The 26024-nt window shown below is 46.4% G+C and overlaps 1 protein-coding gene across 1 annotated transcript in view; it reads left to right on the top strand.

Annotated features, from left to right (window-relative positions):
* prkg2l (protein kinase cGMP-dependent 2, like) overlaps positions 1 to 26024 on the top strand; it is a 62027-nt gene that overhangs the window by 12211 nt on the left and 23792 nt on the right. The window contains exons 4-6 of the mRNA XM_086122425.1: positions 19809 to 19975; positions 22559 to 22672; positions 23960 to 24065. Of these exons, the coding sequence (XP_085978551.1) occupies positions 19809 to 19975; positions 22559 to 22672; positions 23960 to 24065 (387 nt within the window). The remainder of the gene's footprint in view (positions 1 to 19808; positions 19976 to 22558; positions 22673 to 23959; positions 24066 to 26024) is intronic.

Below are 26024 nucleotides of genomic sequence, written 5' to 3'. Positions count from 1 at the left end.
ATATATATATATATATATATATATACATATACATATACATATACATATACATAGAGAGAGAGAGAGAGAGAGCAGGGATGCCCAATACGTCGATCGCGATAGACCGGTAGCTTGTGGACTGGTCCCAAGTCGATCACGAGCGGTGTCGATGGAAAAAAAAAAAAAAAAACCCAAAACATTTGTGTGTCTGTGTGCGTATTATTAATATGATATATTTTGGTGTGAGCGCACGCTGCACCCTTAGCATCCTATCAGTCTTCCTTTCACAAAAAGTATATTTTTAAAAATGTAAGTTAAAAAGCAGATTGCCTTGAACCTATGCACATGACCTGCATCACCGGAAGTGGTTCGCGGTCAGCAGTCTGCAATTTCTCTCATTATTCTCATTCAGAGTTTGTTTCATGTACAATTCAGCGAGGGCACAGGCGAAGAATAGGAATCTGGAGTGCCGAGAGAAGCATTTAAAAATGAAATACGTGAGCCATGGTCGTGAACACGCTGCAAAAGTGCGTCCCATGCCTCTGCGTCAGGTCTCCACTAAGGTAGGCAGTGATTTGCTTTTGTGTAGTTTACTTTTTCTGTTCATTAGGGACATGCATGTCAAAGTGTGGTCACGGGTCAATCGCGGGAGTTTGGTTGATCGAAAAGTAGATCTTTGATCAAAAAAGGTTGGGCACCCCTGAGAGAGAGAGAGAGAGAGAGAGAGAGAGAGAGAGAGAGAGAGAGAGAGAGAGAGAGAGAGAGAGAGAGAGATAGATAGATAGATAGATAGATAGATAGAGATATTTTGTTGAAGCTGGATTGAACCTTTTACGAGTAGAGGCTCCTAACTGACACATGTGTGCACCAAAGAGGCATAATCTCACAGTTGGCAAGGTGTCATGGCAACCGCGCAGCACACCTGTCAATTAACTGGAGTGGCACCTGGGGGTTCCAAGTAGATTCCATGGGTGGCAGTGGTTCCTCTTGGCCCCCTCCCTCTGTCTCCGCCACTGCATTCAGTTGTACTTGCTTCCATAATACAAGCACAATTTTTGCCGGTATGATAAAAAGATCCAAGCCCCCACCCCGCTTACTCTGCTTATGCGGATCTGAAAGACAGCATTATTCTGGCTAGATAATAAGGGACACAAAGAGGAACAAAAGGCTACAGGATATGAATGCAGAGGGAGAGTCATTTTGGGCTTCAATACAAGCCATGTTTTTTTCCTTGCCCGCAACAACCCGATTCATTTAGCAGCTTCTTAATGCACAAGCACATCATCTGTGTGATGTGGTAATGAACCAGCGTGCACGCGCCCACACACACGCGCACACACCCACACGTTCATTTACTCGACTTTCCGTCGAGCCGCAAGCAATTCACTCTGGGCATGGAAATTGCCAGAATCGGACTGAACAAGAATCGCTTCCTTGTTTTTCAAAGTCTGATTTGAGTCTGTCCGACTCTAAGCATCTCCTGAATGTTTCGTGCTTTGTAACCCGCTTTGTTTAACCAGATACATATCACTTTTTCTTCCGCTGTCATTACTGTTCCTCTTTGTTTGGATGCCATGATCTCCAGGACGTAAATGTAAATGTAAATGAATGAAATTAAAAACTTTCGCAATTCCAGTAAAACTCACTGCAATCAAGAGTCACTTGCATGTCGCCATTTTGGATACTGTGATAGAAAATAGCGGCGGCGCGGACACACTTATTCCGTCGTATCGAGCAGGAGTTGCTGGAGTTGGCGCTACTGCGGGCTTCTGTATGGCTTCCGGAACCTCCGTTGTTATGAATTGATCGTTAATGTAATATAGTAGTAGAAAGTTTAATGCATAAGTTTGTCTTTTTACCAGGTTCGGGAAATTACATTTGACAGAGGTCTGCAGGTGGTAGATAAGATTTCTCCCTCTATCTCTCTCCCTTCGTCTCCCCCTCCCTCCCTGTGCTCTGCAACTTCAAGTAACTGCGCCACCTGGCGTTGAAATGCCTTTCATTACAAGTCCAAATGAAATAAATGCAATCATTCACATCGAACCTTAACCGCGGGCCATAGTTTGCCCACCCCAGACTATATGTACGCACAAAAATTTCCTTTGGTCTGAATGTGATGGGGTTTTACTCCTTCTCTCACCCACAGTCAACCGGCCGCCCGTTGTTCATCCCTGCGTAAAAAATGTTCCAACCATCTGTCGTCTGGCCGACATTTGACAGATCTCTTCTATGTGTGGCATATATTGTAACTACATCCAAATTTTATGTACAGAATAGTGGTGGATGCTGGTTTGTCAAGGAGGAGAAGATCAATTTCGGCCTACATCATAAAATGTGTCCGTTTATTTATACGTGAATTCTACTCTCCGTTCCTTTTCAAGAAAATGATCTGTGACCCTGTCATATCAACAAGGCGTCTTTTCCAGGGACTTAACTATGGCCAGCAGAGCTAGGCTGCTTAAATGGCCTTGGCCCATGGTGTTGCAGGTCTAAGACTTGAGCCGCTTTCAACAGGAGAAGCTCCTCTCTTCACCTGCAGCTGTAGCTCCAATCGTTGCCACTAATTACAGCAGCTTGTAGACCTGAGGCATTGCACTGTCTAACTCCATGTCTTTCAGAAACAACAAGAAATCACACAGCTTTCCCCTGTTGCCCTGCAAGTCCTGGTTTGAGTATAGGACTTGAAGTTCAGATCTCAGTCTTCCTGAATCAAAGAACTGGCCAAAACCTTTCAGAACACTTTGAAATGCCTCCTCTGGAAACTCTTGTCTCATCTCTTCAAACTTCCCTGGATTGACTAATTCTAAGAAGCGCAGCCGTTCCAAATCTGCAAAGCGCTGAGGTATCTGCTCTGTGAGATTGTGTAGGATGGTCATGTACCGATTTCTGTAGCGCTCCTTAGAATCCTGTGGTTGTGACATACGGCGTTTTCTCATGGGCTCAGTTTGTGGGTCTGATGTGAGATCTGCTGCTTTGGCATAAACAGCTTGGAAAGCCTCCTCTGACCTCTTCTCTTTTACAAAATCAAGAAGAGACTCAATTCTTTTCTTGCAGTAGAGAACATCCGTAGCTCTCTGCTGGACAATGTCAAATACCACCTCAGTCTCAGAGAAGATTTGTTCGTATGTATACAAAGCCTTTGGCACAGTCTAATGTATCATCATCCATGGATCTATCTGCAATGATCATCTCAAAGGTTTGCAGGGTGGCATCATAATTGTTTGCCACAGTGCTTGACTATCCGTGATGTGAAATTCCATCGAGTAGGAGCATTTCTGGGCAACCTTGAGCAGCCTGCAGACTCAAGAAAAGATATCCTCTTGGTGGATTTTGAGAAAAATGTGGCAAACCCAGAGAGTGATGTTATGCTGTGAATATTCTGCACTCAGATAAGGATTTAGCCCCCCGAAACAGAACCAGATTCAGTCTGTGTGCATAGCAATGCACAAACATTGCAGTGGGAGCTATTGATTTAACTTTGGCCTGCAAACCATTGAGAGCTGAAGCCATGACAGCAGCCCCATCATAGGTTTGCGCCACTAGTCTCTCCCTGAAATTGTATTGTGTTCTCATTCAAGATTTCAGAAACAGACTGAGCATCTCTTCCCCCAGAAACATTAAAGAATCCAATAAAGCGCTCTTGAATTTTACCTGCCCTATCCTCCTGACTACCAGTAGTTTAAATTTGTCCTCTGTAGAGGACATTTGTAAACCTAAATATCTCCCACCCAGTGCCTCCAATCGCATTAACTCCTTTTGTTACTCTAAAGAGGACATTCAGTGCTTTCCAATGATACCAAATTTGTAGGGGTTAGAAAAAGTAAGAAAATGGCTTCCCTCAGTGCAAGCACTTTTCATAAGATATAAGATATCCTTTATTTGTCCCGCAATGGGGAAATTACAATCAGAATTCAGAAAGGAAAACGCTGGGTAGGGAGAGGGAAAGGAAGGGGTATGGGAAGAGGAAAAGTAATACTTTTTATCAAACACATTTTGTCTTGAAATGCTGCTGGCATTTTAATGATAAGACTCTTATGAACACATTAAAGTGTTGTTTGAGTTGTTTTAAGTGTATTTCAGCCTGTTTTAAAAATGTAGTGGGATTTCAAAAATTTCTTTTGGAGTAGTCCAATCACTTCACATAGATTGGGGAATTTCAAAATAAATGTGATTGGACAAGAATTTTTTTTCCTGGTAGTCAGGAGGATATCCACATAGCGAACAATGACTGAGAGTTGAGCATGGCAAGCTACATCAGTTGTTTCATCCACCTGCCAGGCAAAGAAGGGAGCCGCCTGAATTTCATCCTTGATCTCATCAGAAACAGTGACTGAAAGAGCAGAGATCAAGTCATTTTGGATTGCATGCGACATGCCACCCCTCCGTGAGCTGTCACCTTACCGTGGTGGAGGGGTTTGTGTGTCCCAATGATCAGTGGCGGTTCTGGGGGCGGGGGGGGGGGGGGGGCCAACGGGGGCCAGTGCCCCTGTAGCACCGATTCTGGCCCCCCCTGTGGCCCCCCCTCCGAGCGCAGATTACGCAGTCGTGCCGAGTCGCCGACGCGAAAGGTGGAACCAAAGTACGTGATTTAACATTCTAGTCGGACCCTTTAGTGCGCTGCACCATTTAAAAATGAGCAGGAAAATGAGAAGCAGTCCGCAGAGAAGGAAATTACCACGACACGAGTGTTATTTGCGTGTGTGCATGTGTGCGCGCGTGTGTGTGTGTGAGTGAGTGTGTGTGTGTGTGCGTGTGTGTGCGCGTGTTTGTGTGTGCGCGTGTTTGTGTGAGCGCGTGTTTGTGTGTGCGTGTGTGCGTGCGTGTGTGTGTGTGTGCGTGTGTGTGCGTGTGTGTGTGCGCGCGTGTGTGTGTGCGCGCGTGTGTGTGTGCGTGTGTGTAACTTTTTTAGTCTCCCTTTTTATTTTAATTTTTATTTAACAGGATCAATATATAAGACATTGCCTTTTAAAATTTGGATAATTATATGCATGTAAAACATCTAGCTTCAGTGTATTTGCAACTTTTGTCCCCGGCAGGCTAGTACCATATCATCCCCTGGCTTGAATATTCTCAACAGACGTATTGTTACGCTTGCAGACATTTTAGCCCTCCTAATACTGTTTTTTTCTCATCACTGTAATGTTATGACTACAATTTCAAAGTCTGAAGAAATAAAAAGTCAAATAAGATTTCGAATCTGTCTTTTTAGCCCTGGGTTGAATGTGCCCCCCCCATCAAAACCCCTGGCCCCAGCCCGGCCCCCTCAGTGAAATTGATCCAGAACCGCCCCTGCCAATGATCCTAGGAGCTAAATTGTCTGGGGCTTTATGCCCCTGGTAGGGTCACCCATGGCAAACAGGTCCTAGGTGAGGGACCAGAAAAAGCACGGCTCAAAAGATCCCTTATGGTGAACAAAACAAATGGACTTCAGTTTCCCTTGCCTTGGACGCGGGTCACCGGGGCCTCCCTCTGGAGCCAGGCCTGGAGGTGGTGCTCGTTGGCGAGCGCCTGGTGGCCGGGCCTGCACCCATGGGGCCAGGCCGGGCTCAGCCCGAAGAGGCAACGTGGGTCCCCCTTCTCATAGGCTCACCACCCATGGGAGGGGTCAAAGTGGTCGGTGCAGTGTGAGCTGGGCAGCAGCCAAAGGCGGGGACCCTGGCGGTCCGATCCTCGGCTACAGAAGCTAGCTCTAGGGACATGGAATGTCACCTCTCTTGCAGGGAAGGAGCCTGAGCTGGTGTGCGAGGTAGAAAAGTTCAGACTGGGTATAGTCGGACTTACCTCCACACACAGCCTGGGTTCTGGTACCAGTTCTCTCGAGAGGGGTTGGACTCTCTTCCACTCTGAAGTTGCCCACGGTGAGAGGCGCAGAGCAGGTGTGGGCATACTCATTGCCCCCCGGCTCAGTGCCTATACATTGTGTTTGTGCATACGCACCCAACAGCAGTTCAGCGTACCCACTCTTTTTGGAGTCCTTGGAGGGTGTACTGGAGAGTACGCCTGCTGGGGGCTCCCTTGTCCTGCTGGGGGACTTCAATGCTCATGTGGGCAACGACAGTGAGACCTGGAGGGGCGATCAGAACTCGAGTGGTGTTTCGTGATTGGACTTCTGTGCTCGTCACGGATTGTCCATAACGAACACCTTGTTCAAACATAAGGGTGTCCATACAGTATGTGCACTTGGCACCAGGACACCCTTGGCCGCAGTTTGATGATTGACTTTGTGGTTGTATCATCGGATTTGCAGCCGCATGTTTTGGACATTCGGGTGAAGAGAGGGGCGGAGCTGTCAACTGATCACTACCTGGTGGTGAGTAGGCTCCGATGGTGGGGGAAGATGCCGGTCCGACCTGGCAGACCCAAACGTATTGTCAGGGTTTGTTGGGAGCGTCTGTCGGAATCCCCTGTCAGAAGGAGTTTCAACTCCCACCTCCGACAGAGCTTTTCCCATGTCCTGGGGGAGGCGGGGGACATTGAATCCGAGTGGACCATGTTCCGAGCCTCTATTGTTGAGGCGGCCAATCTGAGTTATGGCCGTAAGGTGGTTGGTGCCTGTCGTGGCGGCAACCCCCGTACTCGCTGGTGGACACCAGCAGTAAGGGATGCCGTCAAGCTGAAGAAAGAGTCCTATTGGGCCTTTATGGCCTGTGGGACCCCAGAGGCAGCTGACGGGTATCGACTGGCCAAGCGGAATGCAGCTTCGGTGGTCGCCGAGGCAAAAACTCGGGCGTGGGAAGAGTTCCGGACGGCTTCGAGGAAATTCTGGTCCACCATCCGACGTCTCAGGAGGGGGAAGCAGTGCACCACTAACACTGTGTACAGTGGGGATGGACTGTTGACCTCGACTCGGGACGTTGTGAGCCGGTGGACGGAGTATTTTGAAGACCTCCTCAACTCCACCAGCACGCCTTCCTTGGAGGAAGCAGAGTCTGGGGACTCCGAGGTGGGCTCTCCTATCTCTGTGGTCGAAGTCACTGAAGTGGTTCAAAAGCTCCTCAGTGGCAAGGCCCCAGGGGTGGAAGAGATCCGCCCGGAGTTCCTCAAGGCTCTGGATGTTGTGGGGCTGTCCTGGTTGACACGCCTCTGCAACATCGTGTGGTCAGCGGGGAGAGTGCCTCTGGATTGGCCGACTGGGGGGGTGGTCCCTCTTTTTAAAAAGGGGGACCGGAGGGTGTGTTCCAACTACAGAGGGATCACACTCCTCAGCCTCCCTGGTAAGGTCTATTCAGGGGTGCTAGAGAGGAGGGTCCGTCAGGAAGTCGAGCCTCAGATTGAGGAGTGTGGTTTTCGTCCCGGCCGTGGAACAGTGGACCAGCTCTACACCCTGAGCAGGGTCCTCGAGGGTATGTGGGAATTCGCCCAACCAGTCTACATGTGTTTTGTGGACTTGGAGAAGGCGTTTGACCGTGTCCCTCTGGGAGTTTTGTTGGGGGTGCTTCGTGGGTATGGGGTACCGGACCCCCTGATACGGGCTGTTCCGTCACTATACCACCGATGTCAGAGTTTGGTTCGTCAGTAAGTCGGAATCGTTTCCAGTGAGGGTAAGACTCTGCCAAGGCTGCCCTTTGTCGCCGATTCTGTTCAAAACCTTTATGTACAGAATTTCTAGGCGCAGCCAAAGCATTGAGGGGCTCCATTTTGGTGGCCTCAGTATTACATCTCTGCTTTTTGCAGATGATGTGGTACTGTTGGCTCCTTCAAGCAGGGCTCTTAAACTCTCACTGGAGCATTTCGCAGCCGAGTGTGAAGCGGTTGGGATCAAGATCAGCACCTCCAAATCTGAAACAATGGTCCTCAGTCGAAAAAGGGTGGAATGCGCCCTCCGGGTCGGGGAGGAGATCTTGCCCCAAGTGGAGGAGTTTAAGTATCTTGGGGTCTTGTTCATGAGTGAGGGCAGGAGGGAGCGAGAGATCGACAGGCAGATTGGTGCAGCGTCTGCTGTGATGCGGACGTTGTATCGGTCTGTCGTGGTAAAGAAGGAGCTGAGCCAAAAGGTGAAGCTCTCAATTTACCGGTCGATCTACGTTCCAACCCTCATCTATGGTCACGAGCTATGGGTTGTGACTGAAAGAACGAGATCCCGGATACAAGCGGCAGAAATGAGTTTTCTCCACAGGGTGTCCGGGCTCTCCCTTAGAGATAAGGTGAGAAGCTCGGTCATCCAGGAGGGGCTCAGAGTCGAGCCGCTTCTCCTCCACATCGAGAGGTGCCAGATGAAGTGGCTGGGGCATCTGATTCGGATGCCTCCTGAACGCCTCCCTGGTGAGGTGTTCCAGGCATGTCCCACCGGGAGGAGACCCCGAGGATGACCCAGGACACGCTGGAGATGGAGAGACTATGTCACCCAGCTGGCCTGGGAATGCCTCGGGATCCCCTGTGGAGAGTTGGAAGAAGTAGCTGGGGAGAGGGAAGTCTGGGCTTCCCTGCTGGGGCTGCTGCCCCCGTGACCCGGCCCCGTATAATTGGTAGAAGATGGATGGATGGACGGATGGGACATGCCAGAAAACACAGCTGATGACCGGAATTGTGTGGTCAGGACAAAATCATATTTAGCTCATATTTCTGTAGACTCCCTGCAATTCCCCTTTTTGGATGATTCATCACTCTCATCATGCCTCTTAAATGACAGCTCCTGACGGCCAAGCAAGGAAGTCACGTCAATAAGGCGGTTTAGGAAAGCTCTGTTCTGTTTGACAGTTTCATTATGTTTTGCCAATTGAGTGTGAGTGCGTTCATTAATAGCATGCTCAACCATTTACTCTGCTCAGGCAGCTTAACCAAGCACATGCACTCACATGTTTGTTGCTTTTCTCATGCCTTTTGTATGCCCTGTCAAAGTTAGAGAGATCCCCAAAACCCACTTTTGACCAGACAACACATCCCTGAGATGGTTTCATCAAGAGGCATGGTCAACACTACATTTTATTTGTTACAGCACTGCCAGTCAGCCAGCACACTTTCTCATAACAGGACAACTGAAAAGACCTGTACTTTTTCCCACCCTTTGCAACAAATCAATCCATGGAGTAGTGATGTGTCGTTCGCGAACGAGCCGGCTCTTAGAGCCGGCCCCTCACGATGGGAGCCGGCTCCTCATTGGGAGCCGGTCCGAATAGGAGCCGACTTTTTTTTTCTCCTCTTTTTTCCCCCCTTCGGTTAAAGCCGCACGTGATTGGTCAAGATCCGTGGTAGAAGAGGAAGGGGAGGGCTTTACACACGCACACACACGCACACACACTCACACGCTGCAGTTTAGAGAAGGGGGAGGGGTTAGAGAAGAGACACACAGCAGCACACTGAGCAGCACGCAAACAAGACAAACGAGGAGACGAGAGAGTTAGTTAGCGAAAAAAACAACACGGTGGAAAGCGGAAAGATGAGAAAATGGATAGGAAACGCAGTGAAATTTGGACTCATTTCAATTTAATTGATAGTTCAAAGGCAGCGTGTAGACTGTGCAAGGTTAAAATATCCCACCGATCAGGCTCCACAAATAACCTGCACAGGCACATCAGAAAAGTCCACCCATCAGTACAATTTGAAGAGAAAAGACAAGCAAGGGAACCAGCTATTAATGAAGGTGCTAGTGTGTCTGCAACTGTTGCTGCTGCTGCAATGTCACAACTGCCTAGATGTACAACCCAGAGCTCTATGAGCCACTTTATGCAAAAAGCTATAAACCAGCAAAACAGAACACAATTGACGAGGAACTGGGTAAAATGATTGCAAGTGATTTTCAGCCATTTTGGTTGGCTGTGTGTTGTCGCAACATCTGTCCCCTCAGAGAGAATCTCCAAAACAGGGCAAATATTAACAGAGAGGATAAACAGGATCAACCCCTCAAAGCTGAGGCACTTGGTTTTTCTTCATGCCAATCTTCGCGAAAGACAAGTTAAAACCTTTACCTGGGTGCTGCTTCCTTCTTTTTGTTTTACAAATGTTAACTTATAATTTGTTGTGTGGTATTCAAAGCTTACTTATGTTGTTTTACTGTAAATAGTTAAAAGCTTATAAATATACACATTCAGAGATTGGAACTTTTTGTTGACCTTGTTTTGATATGGGTCTTTGTACTTTGTTTTTATTTTTGTAGCACTCCATGTTGTACTCCATGTTGAGTATGTTCAGAAGAATATACATAAAGCCATATAAATAATAAATAATTGATATACGGTCTATTTTTTGCATTAGTAATTCATTTTATGCATAATATTACGTTATTTTTGGTAGTAAATTAATTTAAGCAACAAAAAAACTGAGGAGCCATTTGGGAGCCGAAAGAGCCGGCTCTTTTTAGGGAGCCGAGCCAAAAGAGCCGTCTCTCTAAAAGGAGCTGGAATTCCCATCACTACCATGGAGTTGATCTGCCCTGTTGTTTATCTCTAAGCTTTTCCTCATAAGGAAGACTATCCAATGGCTTCGCTAAAATCCGATCCACAACATTCAAATTGTCTGTCATTATGTGTGGCTTGCTACTTAGGTAGCTCGCTAGCTGGGACTGGCGCAAGGCTAGTATGAAGTGTGTCCACCTGCGAGTGCTTATTGACGGTGGAGGGGCTCAGCAGCACCCGCTGCTCGGTTAGGACGGAAACTGGGGTGATATGTCAGTCTGCGAACACAAGCAACTACAATAAAACCCACAGGAAATAAAGGATTAATTTGTCGCTCGTCATTTTCAACAAAGAGAGCGTCGCTAAGATGATTAGAAGTAGTCTCCAGTTCAACTCAGAACAGAATGGGAATTGAAAAATGCTCCCACGGATGCCTACACCAAAAGATAGATGATTGGCTCATTTCGCTGTCAATCAAAAAGAGATTCAGACAGATCATTCAATAATCATGCAGAAAAGCTGAGGGTCCGGGCCAGCTGATAAACGCCCACTGTCCCGAGACTCCCAGAGACTCTGAGCGTCCGATGGGCGGGACAAAACCAGCATTTATCCAATGACTCGTCTCGTTTCAATGCATTGGGACAACGGGCTCTGAACTCTCTAGACCAGGGGTCCCCAACCTTTTTTGCCCCATGGACCGGTTTATGTCAGACAATATTTTCACGGACCGGCATTTAAGGTGTAGCGGATAAATACTACAAAATAATATGGTAAGAGCTGCATGAACACTGTGGTGTTTTCGAGAGATAATAATAAACACGAGGAGCGTCTAATCTGGCCACAACACTTTGATCGCTATGGTCATGTTTAATGCCTTCAAAATACGATACAACGCAAATTCAAAGTGCATGAAAATGTCAACTCACCACAATGCTGAATCAGTGCGAGCCCCGAGCTTGATTTTCTGCAACCGGGCGGTCCCATCTCGGGGTAATAGCAGACAATGACACCTGAAGTGTGTGCTTTATGTCGAGTCTACTTCATAATTTTGTTTTAGTCGCCGTTGCTGCACAAAACCCCCGTCTCACACAGGTAGCATGTCGGAAATAGCAACAGTGCTATTGTGGCGATCTCAGAGTATTCAGCCATAACTTGAATCCAGAACACCGGCAGAGTTGTTGTCTCGAACGTACTTTTAAGGCCGCCGTCATTTGCGATCTCCAGCAGTTTATTTTACTCATTTAGCAAGCTCCGGCGTTTTGTTTTTAGCGTAATCAGTCACGTGACGGAGAAGCGTGGTTTGACGTGCGTCAAGAGTGACACAGACGCATGTAACGGAGAATCGGGTAATTTTTCAAAATAAAATATCTTTTGTATTCCAAAATAAATACAACGGAATTAATGTAAGTTCTTATTGTGCGGCCCGGTACCAAATGCCCCGCGGACCGGTGGTTGGGAACCCCTGCTCTAGACGCTCAGCATCCACACAGTTTAAAGCACAGTGAAGCTGCGGGAATGAATGCGAAGAGAGTCGCGTCGTAACCAGTAATAAGAAGCTGATTCGGAACAAAACCTGAGCGCTTTGTAGTGCATATTTAGTCAATGACATGTCCACACAATTGTATGTACACACATATATTTGATCACTTATTTTATTTTACATTTTAGGGGAAGCTGAGCTTCCCTTGCAGTCTCTTCTGGTACAGAGTGATGTTTCACCTCTACGGGGTGGTAACATAAAACAACTCTTGAAGAGAAAAAGTGCTTAAGTTGATAAAAAGGAGGAAAAAGACAACCCAGATATGACAGTAAACTCACACATTTTAGTGTTGCCAATTTCAGGATGGTGTCTTTTACATTGTTCTGCCCACAGTAAAGGTTTCGGGAGCGTTTAATTAAGGTTTAAAGAAAAAAAGGGGGGGTTATGACATTGCCTTTTGTCATGATTCCGTTTGTGACCAACAGGTGGCACTGCAGGGCTCTTCCTGCAGCTGCACACCTGTTGATCGTTATCTAATTATTGCTTTAAAAGGACTCTACACGACCACTCAGTGTCGGGTCATTGTTTCTTTGTTGCTGTCATGTCTCTTTGTTTGCTGTAGCTCAGGCAGTGCGGGTCGTGCGGCTGTCCCATGTTTCCCCTTTCGGTGGCGCTTGTCATGCGGCCATCCTATGTTTCAACTTCAGGCGGCGCATGTCATTGTGGCCATCCCTTGTTCCCCGTCCACGTCCGGCCGTCTCATGTTCCCCGTCATGCCGAGCTCCGTCCACGCCAGGCCAAGCCCAGCCAAAGGGTTGCCGCTGCCCTCTGTTCCTGTTCCCTGGCGAGGCAAGGGTTGCCGTCGCTTTTTGTTCATGTTTCCCGGCGAGGCAAGGGTTGCTGTCGCTTTTCGTTCATGTTTCCCGGCGAGGCAAGGGTTGCCGTCGCTTTTCGTTCCTGTTCCTCGGCGAGGCAAGCCTTTGGTTGACTTGGGGACGTCTGGGATCTGTCCCTTGAGGGAGGGGTACTGTCATGATTCTGTTTGTGACCAACAGGTGGCACTGCAGGGCTCTCCCTGCAGCTGCAGACTTGTTGGTTGTTATCTAATTATTGCTTAAAAAGGACTCGGCACGACCACTCAGTGTCGGGTCATTGTTTCTTTGTCATTGGCCATTGTCTGTTTGTTTGCTGTAGCTGTCATGTTCTCGATCATGTTTTGTTGACTGTTAGTTTTAGCTACAGCCTGGGTTTTGTTTGATACCTTGGATTCTTTGTTTTTTTTGGACTTTGTTGTGGATTTAGTTTTCTGTGTTTTATCAATTCACACTTCATGTCCACCCTGCTCCTCCCTCCTGCCTGCTTTTTGGGGTCCACCTGTCCTGACACCTTTCTTTAAAATTTCATAATTCATGCGTTTCCGTGCAAAGGGTAATTGTGTTTAATAATCTACATATAGTAATCGCAATGCATTGTTGGTAGCGTTCTTACTCGAAGGTATGTCTAGTTTGTGTTATCCCAAAAGGCCAGACAGAACTCCGTTAAGATGTACCCAATCCTTGATGATCAGACCAATAGCTCGCTGGCTCGTCCCAAATTCTTCAAGCTCTTTGGTATCAAGAGTAGCCGTCGGCCTTACCAGATGAGAACGTGCGCCGGTCTCACTGAAATGCTTGGCAGGAAAGCAACGGGATTCCAAATTGAGCCAGTAGGTGGAGGCCCACGTCTAGACCTCCCTCCTCTTATTGAATGTGATGAGATAGTTTTCAATAGAGGTGAGATACCTACACCTGAAATCACTCTCGCCCACTTAAAACACTCCTCTCGTTCCGAAGTACGATCCCGATGCTCAAATTGCAGTTTTACTGGGCAGAGACATTATACAAGTTGACAAAGCACGGCAGCAGGTCAACGGACCCCACAATGCTCCCTTTGCCCAGCGCCTGGATCTAGGCTAGTGAATTGTGGGATAAGTGTGTCTTAATGCTCAGAAGTCAACCGTCAGCGTTTACAAAACTCACATGCTCTCCAACCGTCCCCCGTCTCTCCTCACCCCTTGTCCCAACAACATCACCATCAAAGAAAAACCATGCTACGACAGGGAGCACAAGAACGGTTTCTCTAACCGCAGCTCGGAATCTGATGCAGTCGCAGAAGATGTTTTTGAGTGCACAGAGAACAGTGTGCCATGTCTTTCGAGGATGAGACCGTCTTCAAAATAATGGTGAAAGAGGTGCAACAGGACAGAAATAATAACTGGGTCGCTCCTTTACCATTCAAGTCGCCTCGCTTGCCACTCCCAAACAACAGGGATCAAGCATTGTCAAGACTTAACTCGCTTTGATGCAACCTAATGAAAACCCCTCAAATGCAAGAACAATTTTCAGAGTTTATGGATAAACTGTTCGGGAATCATCATGCAGAGATTGCACCACCTCTCATTGCAATCACTGCCGATATCCAGCAAATGTTTTACGAGTTCCTTGTCAGACCAGATCACAGAGATTATCTGAGGTTCTTGTGACATATGGATAATGTCATGGGAGACGCCTGCCTAGTGCGTTGGATAACCCTCACCAGGACAAGTAGGAAGTTTGGAAACAAAGGGACACGGACACCCAAGGCAAGATTCCGGCCAGGAGAAATGAAATCACAGCAACAACATACGCTCAAAGATCTTAAGCCACACATGCCTGAGGCAGGGAACACAACAACACGCGGCCGCGATCAGCAGAGCGATGCCGATGCACATCGACACCATTACTGGCATGACGACATCTTTCCATGACCCGAACATGTCACTGAACCAATTTAAATCCGGATTGTCAATACCGGAGTGGGTGTGCATTGTTTCATTTGGAACAACATTTGGAGTTCCTTGACAGTTTAAGTCACAGAACCATCGGTATATATACCATCCGTATTGTTTTGGATGAACATACAACACTGGTCTTGAAAAATAGAGCAAACTCCCCCAGCCTCAGCAAGCAGCATATCCAATGCCATACGATTTTGGAATACTGTTAGCAAGGTTGTGTCAAGCTGTTCAGCAAGAGTCATACCCAGAGCATAGGTGTAATTTGTAAGATTGAGGACATTCTAGTGAATATAATTGATACGGTCTACGTTTTTGTTTGGTGTTATCCATATGAAAATGGATTCCCACCCCGCCGCAATTTGGTCTACCAATTGGTACTCATTTTGTACCCCCCGGGGTACCCCACTGGCATCAATGTAGGCAGGCTTTGTACCAATGCTCAGAGGTTCGACACTGCATTTCATCCGATGGCCCTGAACTTTATTTGTAACAACAGCAATGTGGAATGGGAAAATTAGTGCTACGTGTGCACAGGACCCTTTTTGGGAGGTGTCCCCTGAGGATATAATTTCCGCACCACCACCAGACATCTCTGATACCCGAGATGGATGCCTGTTGGTAAAGCCACTGTCATATTACACATGGTGATGGGAATGGATCCTACAGGTGAACACTCAGGTCCTGTGCAGTTGCTGACAACACAGATGAACTCTCCCTCTTGTGGTACCTGGAAGTAAGGGGGCTGGTGGTTCTTCTTAAGGGGAGGGTAAGCTTTTCCAAATGTGTTGCAGAAATGGGGAAGATGTGAACATAACATTAATGGTAGATGACACTAACAGGCTACAATTGACATTGCCAGGAATAGCAGGAGTTGGAAGAAGGGATCGTTGAGCTTTGAGGCAGACCACACAATCTTCATTAACACCCAGAGTAGCCTGTTGTGCAGCAGTAGCCCATATATTTTTCGTGACATCGGTGCCAGTAGCTAGATAGATAAGATAGATAATTTTGCTTGGGGTCAATCACATGAACCTTCTTTGCCGCCTGACCGATGGAAATATAGGTCCGAATTGGTTTCCATGCCAGGGAATCCTTACACACTATCATATCAGCAAAGGGGTCCTTAGTAGGACTTGGGGAGTATGCATACAGTCTCAACAGTGTACATGAGGATGAGTTGTGTTGATTAGTCATAGTTGCCGTTATGACCACATTGTCTGGCAACCTGGTTAACTTTATTATTGACTTCCACTGTTTAGCAAGAGATGTTGTTGGATTTGGCTTCCAATCTTCTCCCGAATAAGCGGCCGTGTTCCCCCAGGAGTTGTCACGCTGCCCAATCATGGCATAGTAATGATAAGCTCCTGGTGAACCACTTGTCAAAGTTGTGAGACTGCGCCTCCCGTATTCCAACTCGGAATAGGATATTTTCAATGAAAGTGTTTGATTCACCTTCACACACACCTGTATTAGAAAGACATGACTACTGTGGTTGGAACATTGTTGACCGGGGTAGCAGACCAGACCATTATCTTTTGGCACAAACTCACGTTTGTTTCTTGTACTAACAGTATCATGGCTAGGTTTCACAATGATTTACTTGTGGACGTGTTCCTCATGATACTCCTCGTGGGCCGTCAGCGCACGTTGGTCTCTTGGGTGCTTGTCATAGTTCTGCTTCACAACGAAAATGCCATATGCCAGAGTCCCCATGATCGCAAAGAGACTAGTTGCGATGATCAGCCATTGGTTGATGGTGGAGCACATTGTTGCAGTGATTTGTTAAAAGAACTGCAGGAGTACCGCATGCAGGTGCACGTTTTTGGAAATAGTCCGTCACTAGCGGTAGCTATTTACTGCCTGCATGGAGCCATTCGAAAGAGCAGACACAAGGCACTTTGTGGGGAGACACTTCTATGTAGACGATGGGTTGGTTTCACTCCCCACCGAGTCTGCAGCCATAGATTTGCTTGAGCGCACATGTGTATCATTGGCCGAGTTCAATCTCAAGCTCCACAAAATCACCTCAAACAGTGTCTCAGTAATGCAAGCCTTCAAGACAGAAAACCTGGCCACCGATATCAAAGATTTGAGCCTTGGTGCTGACACATTACCAACACAGAGAAGTCTCCGGTTGTGCTGGGACATAAGCACCGACTCCTTCACGTTCAAGGTAGCCAACCTGAAAACAATAAATGCAGAAGGACAATGTGAAGTCGGCTTCGTGCTTGGAAAGGCAAAACTGTCTCCAAAACCAGACACCACAATACCTCGCCTTGAACTTTGCGGAGCAGTTCTGCCAGTTGAGATGGCAGAACTAATCCGAGATTAACTTGATCACAAACCAAATGCTATCAAATTCAACTGTGAGAGCAAAGTAGTTCATGGGTACGTTGGCAATGATTCAAAAAGTTTCTTTCTCCACATACACAAACGCCTTCATTGTATACGTCAGTCCACATCTCCTCAACAGTGGTACTATGTGATGTCAGAGCAAAACCCAGTTGATATAACCACCAGGTCAATACCTGCATCACAACTCATGGACACAATGTGGTTTAAGGGACCAGACTTTCTTTACAAACTACCTGAACCCGAGAGATGTATGAATCGTTTGAGTTAATCGATCCTGAAGTTGACGCCGAAATCAGACAAGTCGCAACTTTCGCTGCACACATTCAGAAAAATGGACTATCGACAGAACGCTTCCAACGCTTTTCAAACTGGAACTCACTGGTTGCAATTGCATTCCTAACTCACCAAGCTCGTTCCCTTTCATCGAGTAACTCGTCAAATCATTCATGTAAAGGGTGGCATCAATGTACTATGCTATGCACTCCAGAGGAGCTGGTCATCGCCAGTAGCCTCATCCTCCAGTCGGTTCAACGAGATACTTTCCCTGATGAATATGCTGCTCTCCAAGCAAATCAAACCGTCCACAGCTCAAGTCCTATTGTAGCTCTCTATCCCTACATAAGTGACGGCCTCATTACAGTCGGTGGTCATCTCAAGCATGCTTCATTGACCATAGCATATAAGAATCCAATTGTTCTCCTAAACAAGCATCTGGGGACTAACCTGCTACGTCCTGCAATGATCTTAACCCAAAAGCAACATGTTCCTCCTCCACTAGGAGACTTCTGTGAAAAAGACTTGGTCAAAAGGCAGTGGAGTAAGTGGCAGGCACTTGCAAACGAATTTTAGAGGCGCTGGAGAAGTGAACATTTAAACACCCTCTAATCAAGGCGCAAGTGGCATACAGCACGTCGGAACATCCAGTCAGATGAAATTGTGCTGTTGAAACAAAATCAAGCGCCCAAAATGAATGGACCATGGCCATTATCAAAGCCACGTTTTCAAGCAACGAAAAGTCAGAAAGGTCGAAGTGAGGACATCATCCCAGGGTGCGTCAAAGACATTCTTACGTCCCGTCTCGGATGTTATGCTTCTATAAAATGAAGAAACTGTTAAATAGTACTTAGTGGCAATGGTAATGCCAGACGGGGAGTGTTCTGCCCACAATAAAAGGTTCGGGAGTGTTTCATAACGGTTTAAAGAAAAAAAGAGGTTTATAATATTTCCGTATTTGAAACGTCATAATTCATGTTTTCCATGCAGAGGGTAATTGTGTTTAAAATAATCTCCATCTAGTAATCGCAATGCATTGTGGGTAGCAGATGTCGTGTTTCGTCAGATGAGTCGCTGCAGAAAGCTTGACTGTGGTCATTCTAACTGGTCCTCCTGTGTTACATTCCTTTTCTGTACACCTGTTTTAAGAGGTATTTAGAGTTATGTTTCGGAGATCGTTTTCGTCAAGTGTTGTCCCTGAAACTTGCTAGCTCAGCGAACTGTGTATGAACGTAGCAATGCCGCTAAGTTAGTTCTAACGAGCTAATTAGCATGCGAAAGGATCACGATAATGCGTCGTTTATAATTATCACACTTAGAGCCGCATGTGTGTCTATTGTTTGGCATGGACAATTTGTGTTGTATTTATTTGGTAACAAGAAGCTAATGCACATTTTAAATCTCTTTATTCTAGTGTCACTCCACATTTTCATTGAGTTGATGTCACAGTTGTTCACTGTACGCTGTCAAGACGACTGAAATAAAGGAGCAAGACGCTCAGTTTCCTGGCTTATGAAGATTTGAGTTTGGCTTGCTGTTGACCTGCGTGAACATACCCAGTGTATGTTACATGTAGTGATAACAGTACAAACGCGTTCGTGTTCATCATGACTTTTCTCATTATCTTTACACACCAACGCCAATGGTCTGGGTCTTGTTGACCATGTAATTTCCATCTCTCTTCTCAATCGGCCAAAGAGCTCCCAAAGTGCTATTTAAATGAGCTTGGAGAGCTGCAATTTCAGGGTTATTAGTCATACTAACCAAGGTTCCTTCTCTCTTCTCTCCTCCCATATATGAACAGAACGAGTATTGGCGGAATTCACAGGTTCGCTCACTCCCATCCAAAACATGCTATCACATGACATGCAGTTGGAGAATCCTTTCTGAAGAAATTTGCCTTCAATCTAGGCTTATTTGTTGTTAATGAAGTGACTTTGCTCAATAATAATAAGTTTGGTAGCACTGTCAGCTCAATTGGCTGGATCTGGATTGGAGGCACAAAGTGGGAGTCATGAGTTCGGAAGCGGGTGTTGCGGTTCGAACATGTCAAAGGCAACAGTTTCATGTGTTAGCAGTGGTTCTTAACCTGGGTTCGATCGAGCCCCAGGGGTTCGGTGAATCGGTCTCAGGGGTTCAACGGAGCCTCTGTCATGGAGGTTAAGACACACCAGACTCAACATGTCACTTAGTTGTGACATGCCTGCTTGGCCATCACTGGCTGCAAATGATCACATTACATTGCTTGTCCAATCAGTGCTGCGGGAAATTTAGTTCGCCGAGTAAAAAAACTAACAAAACAAAAACAAAAACCTTAGGCCATGTCATTTTATTTACTTTTTTTCTGGTTTTAATAAATGTGTTTTTTTTAATTTCTTGAATTTGTAAAAAATCATATTTTTACCTTTCACTAAAGAAGGGTTCGGTGAATGTGCATATGAACTGGTTGGGTTCGGTACTGCTAACAAGGTTAAGAACCACTGTGTGAGAGTATTACGGTTTTGTTTTTGATGTGTGTTTTGGTGGAGGCAGTGTAAGTATTATTTCCTACTGAAATGTCTTCTTTCCATTTCAGAATTAAAAAGTTAATAAATGACGCCATCACAAATAATGAGTTCTTGAAGAGACTGGAGCCACAGCACATGAGGGCGATGGTTGACTGTATGTATGAGAAGGTCTACACCAAAGGAGAGCTTGTCATACAGGAGGGTGAATCTGGGAACTACCTCTATGTTTTAGCAGGTCAGTTCACTATACCACTAGACAACATTGCAATATTGATGAGAGTCATTTTGTGGGTGACGCTGTGGTTGACTGGTTAGCATGCCTGCCACACGGTGCACAGGTGAAGGGTTCGATTCCGGCTCCGGCCTTCCTGTGTGGAGTTTGCGTGCTCTCCCCGTGCCTGCGTGGGTTTTCTCTGGGTACTCCAGTTTCCTCTCACATTCCAAAACCATGCATAGCAGGTTAATGGGACACTGTAAATTGTCCGTACGTGCGATTGTGAGCGCGAATGATTGTTCGCCTATGTGTGCCCTGTGATTGGCTGGACACCAGTTCCTGCTGCCCGAAGACAGCTGGGATAGGCTCCGGCACGCTCGTGAGGAGAAGCGGATTTGAAAATGGATGGATGGATAGTCATTTTGTAGAAATGATCATTATACCGTATTTTCTGATAAGACACTTTGGATTATAAGGTGCACCTTCAATGAATGGCCTATTTTTAAACTGTTTTCATATATAGGGTGCACTGCATTATAAGGTGCATAGAATAGAAGCTACAATCATGGCTGCTGTGGCGCTATGCATTCACTAGATGGTGGTATGCTAAAGGGAATACAATACTAAACAGCTTTATTTATATGGAGCCTTTACAACCGCTGCAGCTGTAACAATGACAACTGGTCACAAACACAGACATGAAATATATACCGTATTTTCACGACTATAAGGCACCATTAAAAGTCTCAAATTTTCTCCAAAATGGACAGGACGCCTTATGATGCGGAGCGTCTTGTGTATGCGCTGAGTTCCAAAACCTGACTGACAGCCGACACGCTGTTTATATAGAGAAAAGGCGGAAGTGACTGTGGACAGGCATGCGGCAAAGAAGTCGGCCAATCAGTGAAGGGTGGGCGTGTATATATACATATATGGTGAGAGAGAGAGAGAGAGAGAGAGAGAAAAAAGGCAGACGTGAGTGAGGACAGGCATGCGGCGAAGAAGTCCGCCAATGAGTGAAGGGTGGGCGTGTAAGTGGACGCTAAAGGGACGCCCCTAGCAGGTACCAACACCTGTATAGAGTGTGGCTATGTGCATTGTTGCAAAACAACTTCGGTTTTGGTTTCTAAGAACCCCCGAAAATAAATTCTACAAAGACACACACTTCAAGCCATCGGTTATGCTTTTGGCATCCGTGCCCATCTCACAGCAGCGGTGAAAAACCAAGTCAAGCAACTTAACTCTGAGCTTGCCGTTATTCCCGGAGGCTTGACTAAAGAACTCCAACCGCTGGACATCGGCATCAATCGGGCGTTCAAAGCAAAGTTGCGACCGGGCGTTCAAAGTAAAGTTGCGAGCGGCATGGGAACAATGGATGATCGATGGCAAACACAACTTTACAAAGAGTGAGAGGCAGCGCTGGGCGAGTTACGCCACAATTTGCAAATGGATTGTGGCTGCTTGGACGAACGTGTCTGCTTGCACTGTTGTTCGAGTTTTTGGCAAAGCCGGCATCATTTCTGTGGAGCCACATGGCAATGAGAGTGACTCTGACAACGAGAGGGAACACGGCGTTTCTCATGGATTACCGGTACTTGCACAATTGTTCAATTCTGATACAGAGGATGAGGACTTTGATGGATTTCTGGGTGATAATTGATCGAAAAACGTGAGTACATTATACGATGGCTAAATAAAATACAACGGAATTCAGTTTTGCTTCCGTTGCCTTTTTAAAAACGTGTTTTTAGCTTGTATCTGTATGTCTTGGCATGCTACCGTATGCTACAAGCTAACGTGTTTTTAGCGTGCGCACATGCATGCCGTATGTTTAAGCTGGCGTATGTTTTACCACTGTAAAACTGCGCCCAATAATACAGTGCGTTTTGTCTATGTGTCAAATACAGAAATAGCACCCATTAATGAGACTGCGCCCAACCATACGGTGCGCCGAATGGTCGTGAAAATACGGTAAATACAAATGGCATTACAAAACAGTAAATGAAAGACAAAAGTTATAAAGACAATTGATTCAACAAAAAGGCTCACATCCACAAGGGGCTAAATATCCTGAAAAGTCTTGCTTGTCTCCTTTTTCGTTTAGTTAGTACTGTAGTTAACTATGCTTGTGATATTATCTTTGTTTCATAATGGCTGCGCAGAGCTCACAAAGTTGTTGTCTGAGTGTGTGTTGGCAAATGTGCATGTCAATTAGTGTCGGGCAGAATCCTTTTTTGTTACAATTCTTTCCTTCTAAGAATATATAAATATACAAAGAGAGTTACAGTCTCTTTATCTGAGGCGCATCGGATTATAGGGTGCACTGTCGGCTTTTGAGAAAATTGATTGCCTTTAGGTGCACCTCGTAGTGCTGAAAATATAGCAATAAAAATAATTGCAGAGATTTCCAGACAATTTATTGACCACCTTGTTCAGTCATTGCTGATAATTGTGAGAAATCATGAACATGATCAGTATTTTCATGCAGAATATCATTATCTTCAATCATTTAAATGGATTTAATGGCATCACTTAAAATACGTTGCAAATTATTGAACAGCATAACAAAATAAAAAATAAAAATATGTATGGTCTGCATTTCAGATGGCTTGCTGGAAGTCACCCAAAATGGCAAGTTGCTTAGTGAGATGCAGCCTGGAACAGCATTCGGAGAATTGGCAATTCTGTATAATTGCAAAAGAACAGCCACTGTGAAAGGTGAGTATCAACCTGACAGTCAACAAACATAGTCAACTGTCACTTTACTTTTTCTCCACCTGCTCCTCCACTGCTGGATTTTTTTGATTTCTTGATTGCATCATTTCTCCACATTAGGATTATTTTGTTGGACAGTAGAATAGCCATAGAAAATATTGCCCTTAAAAGGGATGTTTTATTCCCATTTGTTGATCACTGTCGTAAAAGGAAATTCGATTTTTCTGAATCACACTATAACAGCATTTAGTACAGTATATGTACAATATTTGATCATTTTTGGACTGTTGGACAGAAGTACACCACTGCCCAAACAGTGAAAAATAACCCCACGAAGCTGACATTTTGCACAGGATGTCAAAATGGGTCAAAGTTCAAAATGTCCCCTGTTGGACATTTTTGAACATTACAATTGGTATATCTTACATTATGACTTTTTTTTCGCTATGAAAGACGTAAAATGCCAAAATTTGGCAGATTAACAGCCATTATGAATGCCTATTTTGAATATACCTGGTGTTTTATGTGTTACACGTACAGCACATTTGACAATAAAGTTGACTTGACTTGACTTATCATGCATTTTTTCGGAATTTCCGCAAAATTCACTTCACTGGCGTGTCACTTCAGTGCGCGTCACATGGAACAGTACTGATCACAGACATAATAGCAGTACTTTTCCACCGTTCGTGTGAACATTTGAATATATGGGCGTGTGAGTGTTTGCGAGTCTGCACGGACCCAGCACATTCGTGCATCTGCAATGCAAGTCCGACCAGCGTATATGGTACATAAACATGCGAATGTGGCACGTGCACGCGTGCCCGTACATGCAAACCAATGTAGAGCATAGAGCATTGCTGGCTGGGCTTTTTTTTGAAAATCAGGTGTCATTTTTTTTGAAAATCGAGTTTTAAATTAGTCGAGCGGTGATGCAATCGCTGTGCTGGCAGTGCGGTCACGTGATGCACGTGAACGCGTGCGTGCATGCACGTTCACGTTACCGCGCTGAGCACAGACAAAACAGCCACATTTTACAAGCGTTTGTACGGCTATTTGAATGTATGTATGGGCATGTCAGTCTTTGCGAGTCTGCACACAAGTGCAACGTGCACGTGCAATGTGCATTTGTGCACGTGCATGCGCAGTGCTCTGGACATATGTGGCACGTGCACACGTGTGTGGCATGTTTCAGGTTGCAACACGCGCAAACGATTATAATGCATCTAATTACTAATTACTGTATCACCATGTTGTTGTTGTTTTTTTTGTCATCACCATTTCGTACAGCTGTGACTCAGTCCAACATATGGGCTTTGGATCGCCAGACTTTCCAGGCTATCATGATGCGGACTGCACAAGCCAGGCATGAAGAGTATTTCAGCTTTTTGCGCAGGTAAGACCCCTTACAAACTGCTACAAAGGGAGTAGCACTTTACAATAAGAGTACCCATTCAAAGTGTTCCAAAAAATGTTTTGTAAAGCCTATCAGTCATAGAAGTGAAAAATCTAGCAAAATTTAGCAACAACATGCTAAATAGTGAGCTCACATTTAGTTTTGAAAAGTGTCAATTGTCATGTTTGGGGTGGGGGGAAGACAGAAACAAATGGTGGACCCAAGTGCAGGGAAGCAAGCATAGCAGGAAGGCATGTCTCAAAGAGGGTGTTCATTTCCAAATCACCAAAAAAAACAACAACAACATGTTGTAGCACCATAAAATACAGTACAAAACAACCGATCTGCAAAGTATGAGGAAAAACAGAATAGATTCACCGCCAGTGACAATAGGACACACAACAATGGCTAATGAAGTGAGAACGAACCGAAATTTCAGACTGAATGCAAAACATACAGATGAAACACCATCCATCCATCCATCCATCATCTACCGCTTAGACAGGCCGGGTCGCGGGGGTCAACAGCTTTAGCAGGGAAGCCCAGACTTCCCTCTCCCTAGCTACTTCTTCCAGCTCTCCCCGGGGGATCCCGAGACGTTCCCAGGCCAGCTGGGTGACATAGTCTCTCCAGCGTGTCCTGGGTCTTCCTCGGGGTCTCCTCCCAGTGGGACATGCCCGGAACACCTCACCAGGGAGGCGCTCAGGAGGCATCCGAATCAGATGCCCAAGCCACCTCATCTGGCTCCTCTCGATGTGGAGGAGAAGCGGCTCGACTCTGAGCCCCTCCCAGATGACCGAGCTTCTCACCTTATCTCTAAGGGAGAGCCCGGACACCCTGCGGAGAAAACTCATTTCGGCCGCTTGTATCCGGGATCTCGTTCTTTCGGTCACGACCCATAGCTCGTGACCATAGATGAGGGTTGGAACGTAGATCGACCGGTAAATTGAGAGCTTCGCCCTTTGGCTCAGCTCCTTCTTCACCACGACAGACCGATACAACGTCCGCATCACAGCAGACGCTGCACCGATCCGCCTGTCGATCTCCCGCTCCCTCCTGCCCCCACTCGTGAACAAGACCCCAAGATACTTGAACTCCTCCACTTGGGGCAAGATCTCCTCCCCGACCCGGAGGGGACACTCCACCCTTTTCCGACTGAGGACCATGGTTTCAGATTTGGAGGTGCTGATCTTGATCCCAACCGCTTCACACTCGGCTGCGAAATGCTCCAGTGAGAGTTGGAGAGCCCCGTTTGAAGGAGCCAACAGCACCACATCATCTGCAAAAAGCAGGGATGCAATACTGAGGCCCCCAAAACGGATCCCCTCAACGCTTCGGCTGCGCCTAGAAATTCTGTCCATAAAGGTTATGAACAGAATCGGCGACAAAGGGCAGCCTTGGCGGAGTCCTACCCCCACTGGAAACGATTCCGACTTACTGCCGGCAATGCGAACCAAACTCTGACATCGGTGGTATAGTGACCGAACAGCCCGTATCAGGGGGTTCGGTACCCCATACCCACGAAGCACCCCCCACAGAACTCCCCGAGGGACACGGTCAAACGCCTTCTCCAAGTCCACAAAACACATGTAGACTGGTTGGGCGAATTCCCACATACCCTCGAGGACCCTGCTAAGGGTGTAGAGCTGGTCCACTGTTCCACGGCCGGGACGAAAACCACACTGCTCCTCCTCAATCTGAGGCTCGACTTCCTGATGGACCCTCCTCTCCAGCACCCCTGAATAGACCTTACCAGGGAGGCTGAGGAGTGTGATCCCTCTGTAGTTGGAACACACCCTCCGGTCCCCCTTTTTAAAAAGAGGGACTACCACCCCGGTCTGCCAATCCAGAGGCACTCTCCCTGTTGACCACGCGATGTTGCAGAGGCGTGTCAACCAGGACAGCCCCACAACATCCAGAGCCTTGAGGAACTCCGGGCGGATCTCATCCACCCCCGGG

Source organism: Hippocampus guttulatus, chromosome 10, assembly GCF_054856545.1.
Source record: "Hippocampus guttulatus isolate MCC_2025c chromosome 10, RoL_Hgut_1.0, whole genome shotgun sequence".
In the NCBI taxonomy this organism is placed as follows: domain Eukaryota; kingdom Metazoa; phylum Chordata; class Actinopteri; order Syngnathiformes; family Syngnathidae; genus Hippocampus; species Hippocampus guttulatus.
Note: the sequence above shows the minus strand (reverse complement) of the source record. Positions and strands in the feature narration are given on the sequence as shown.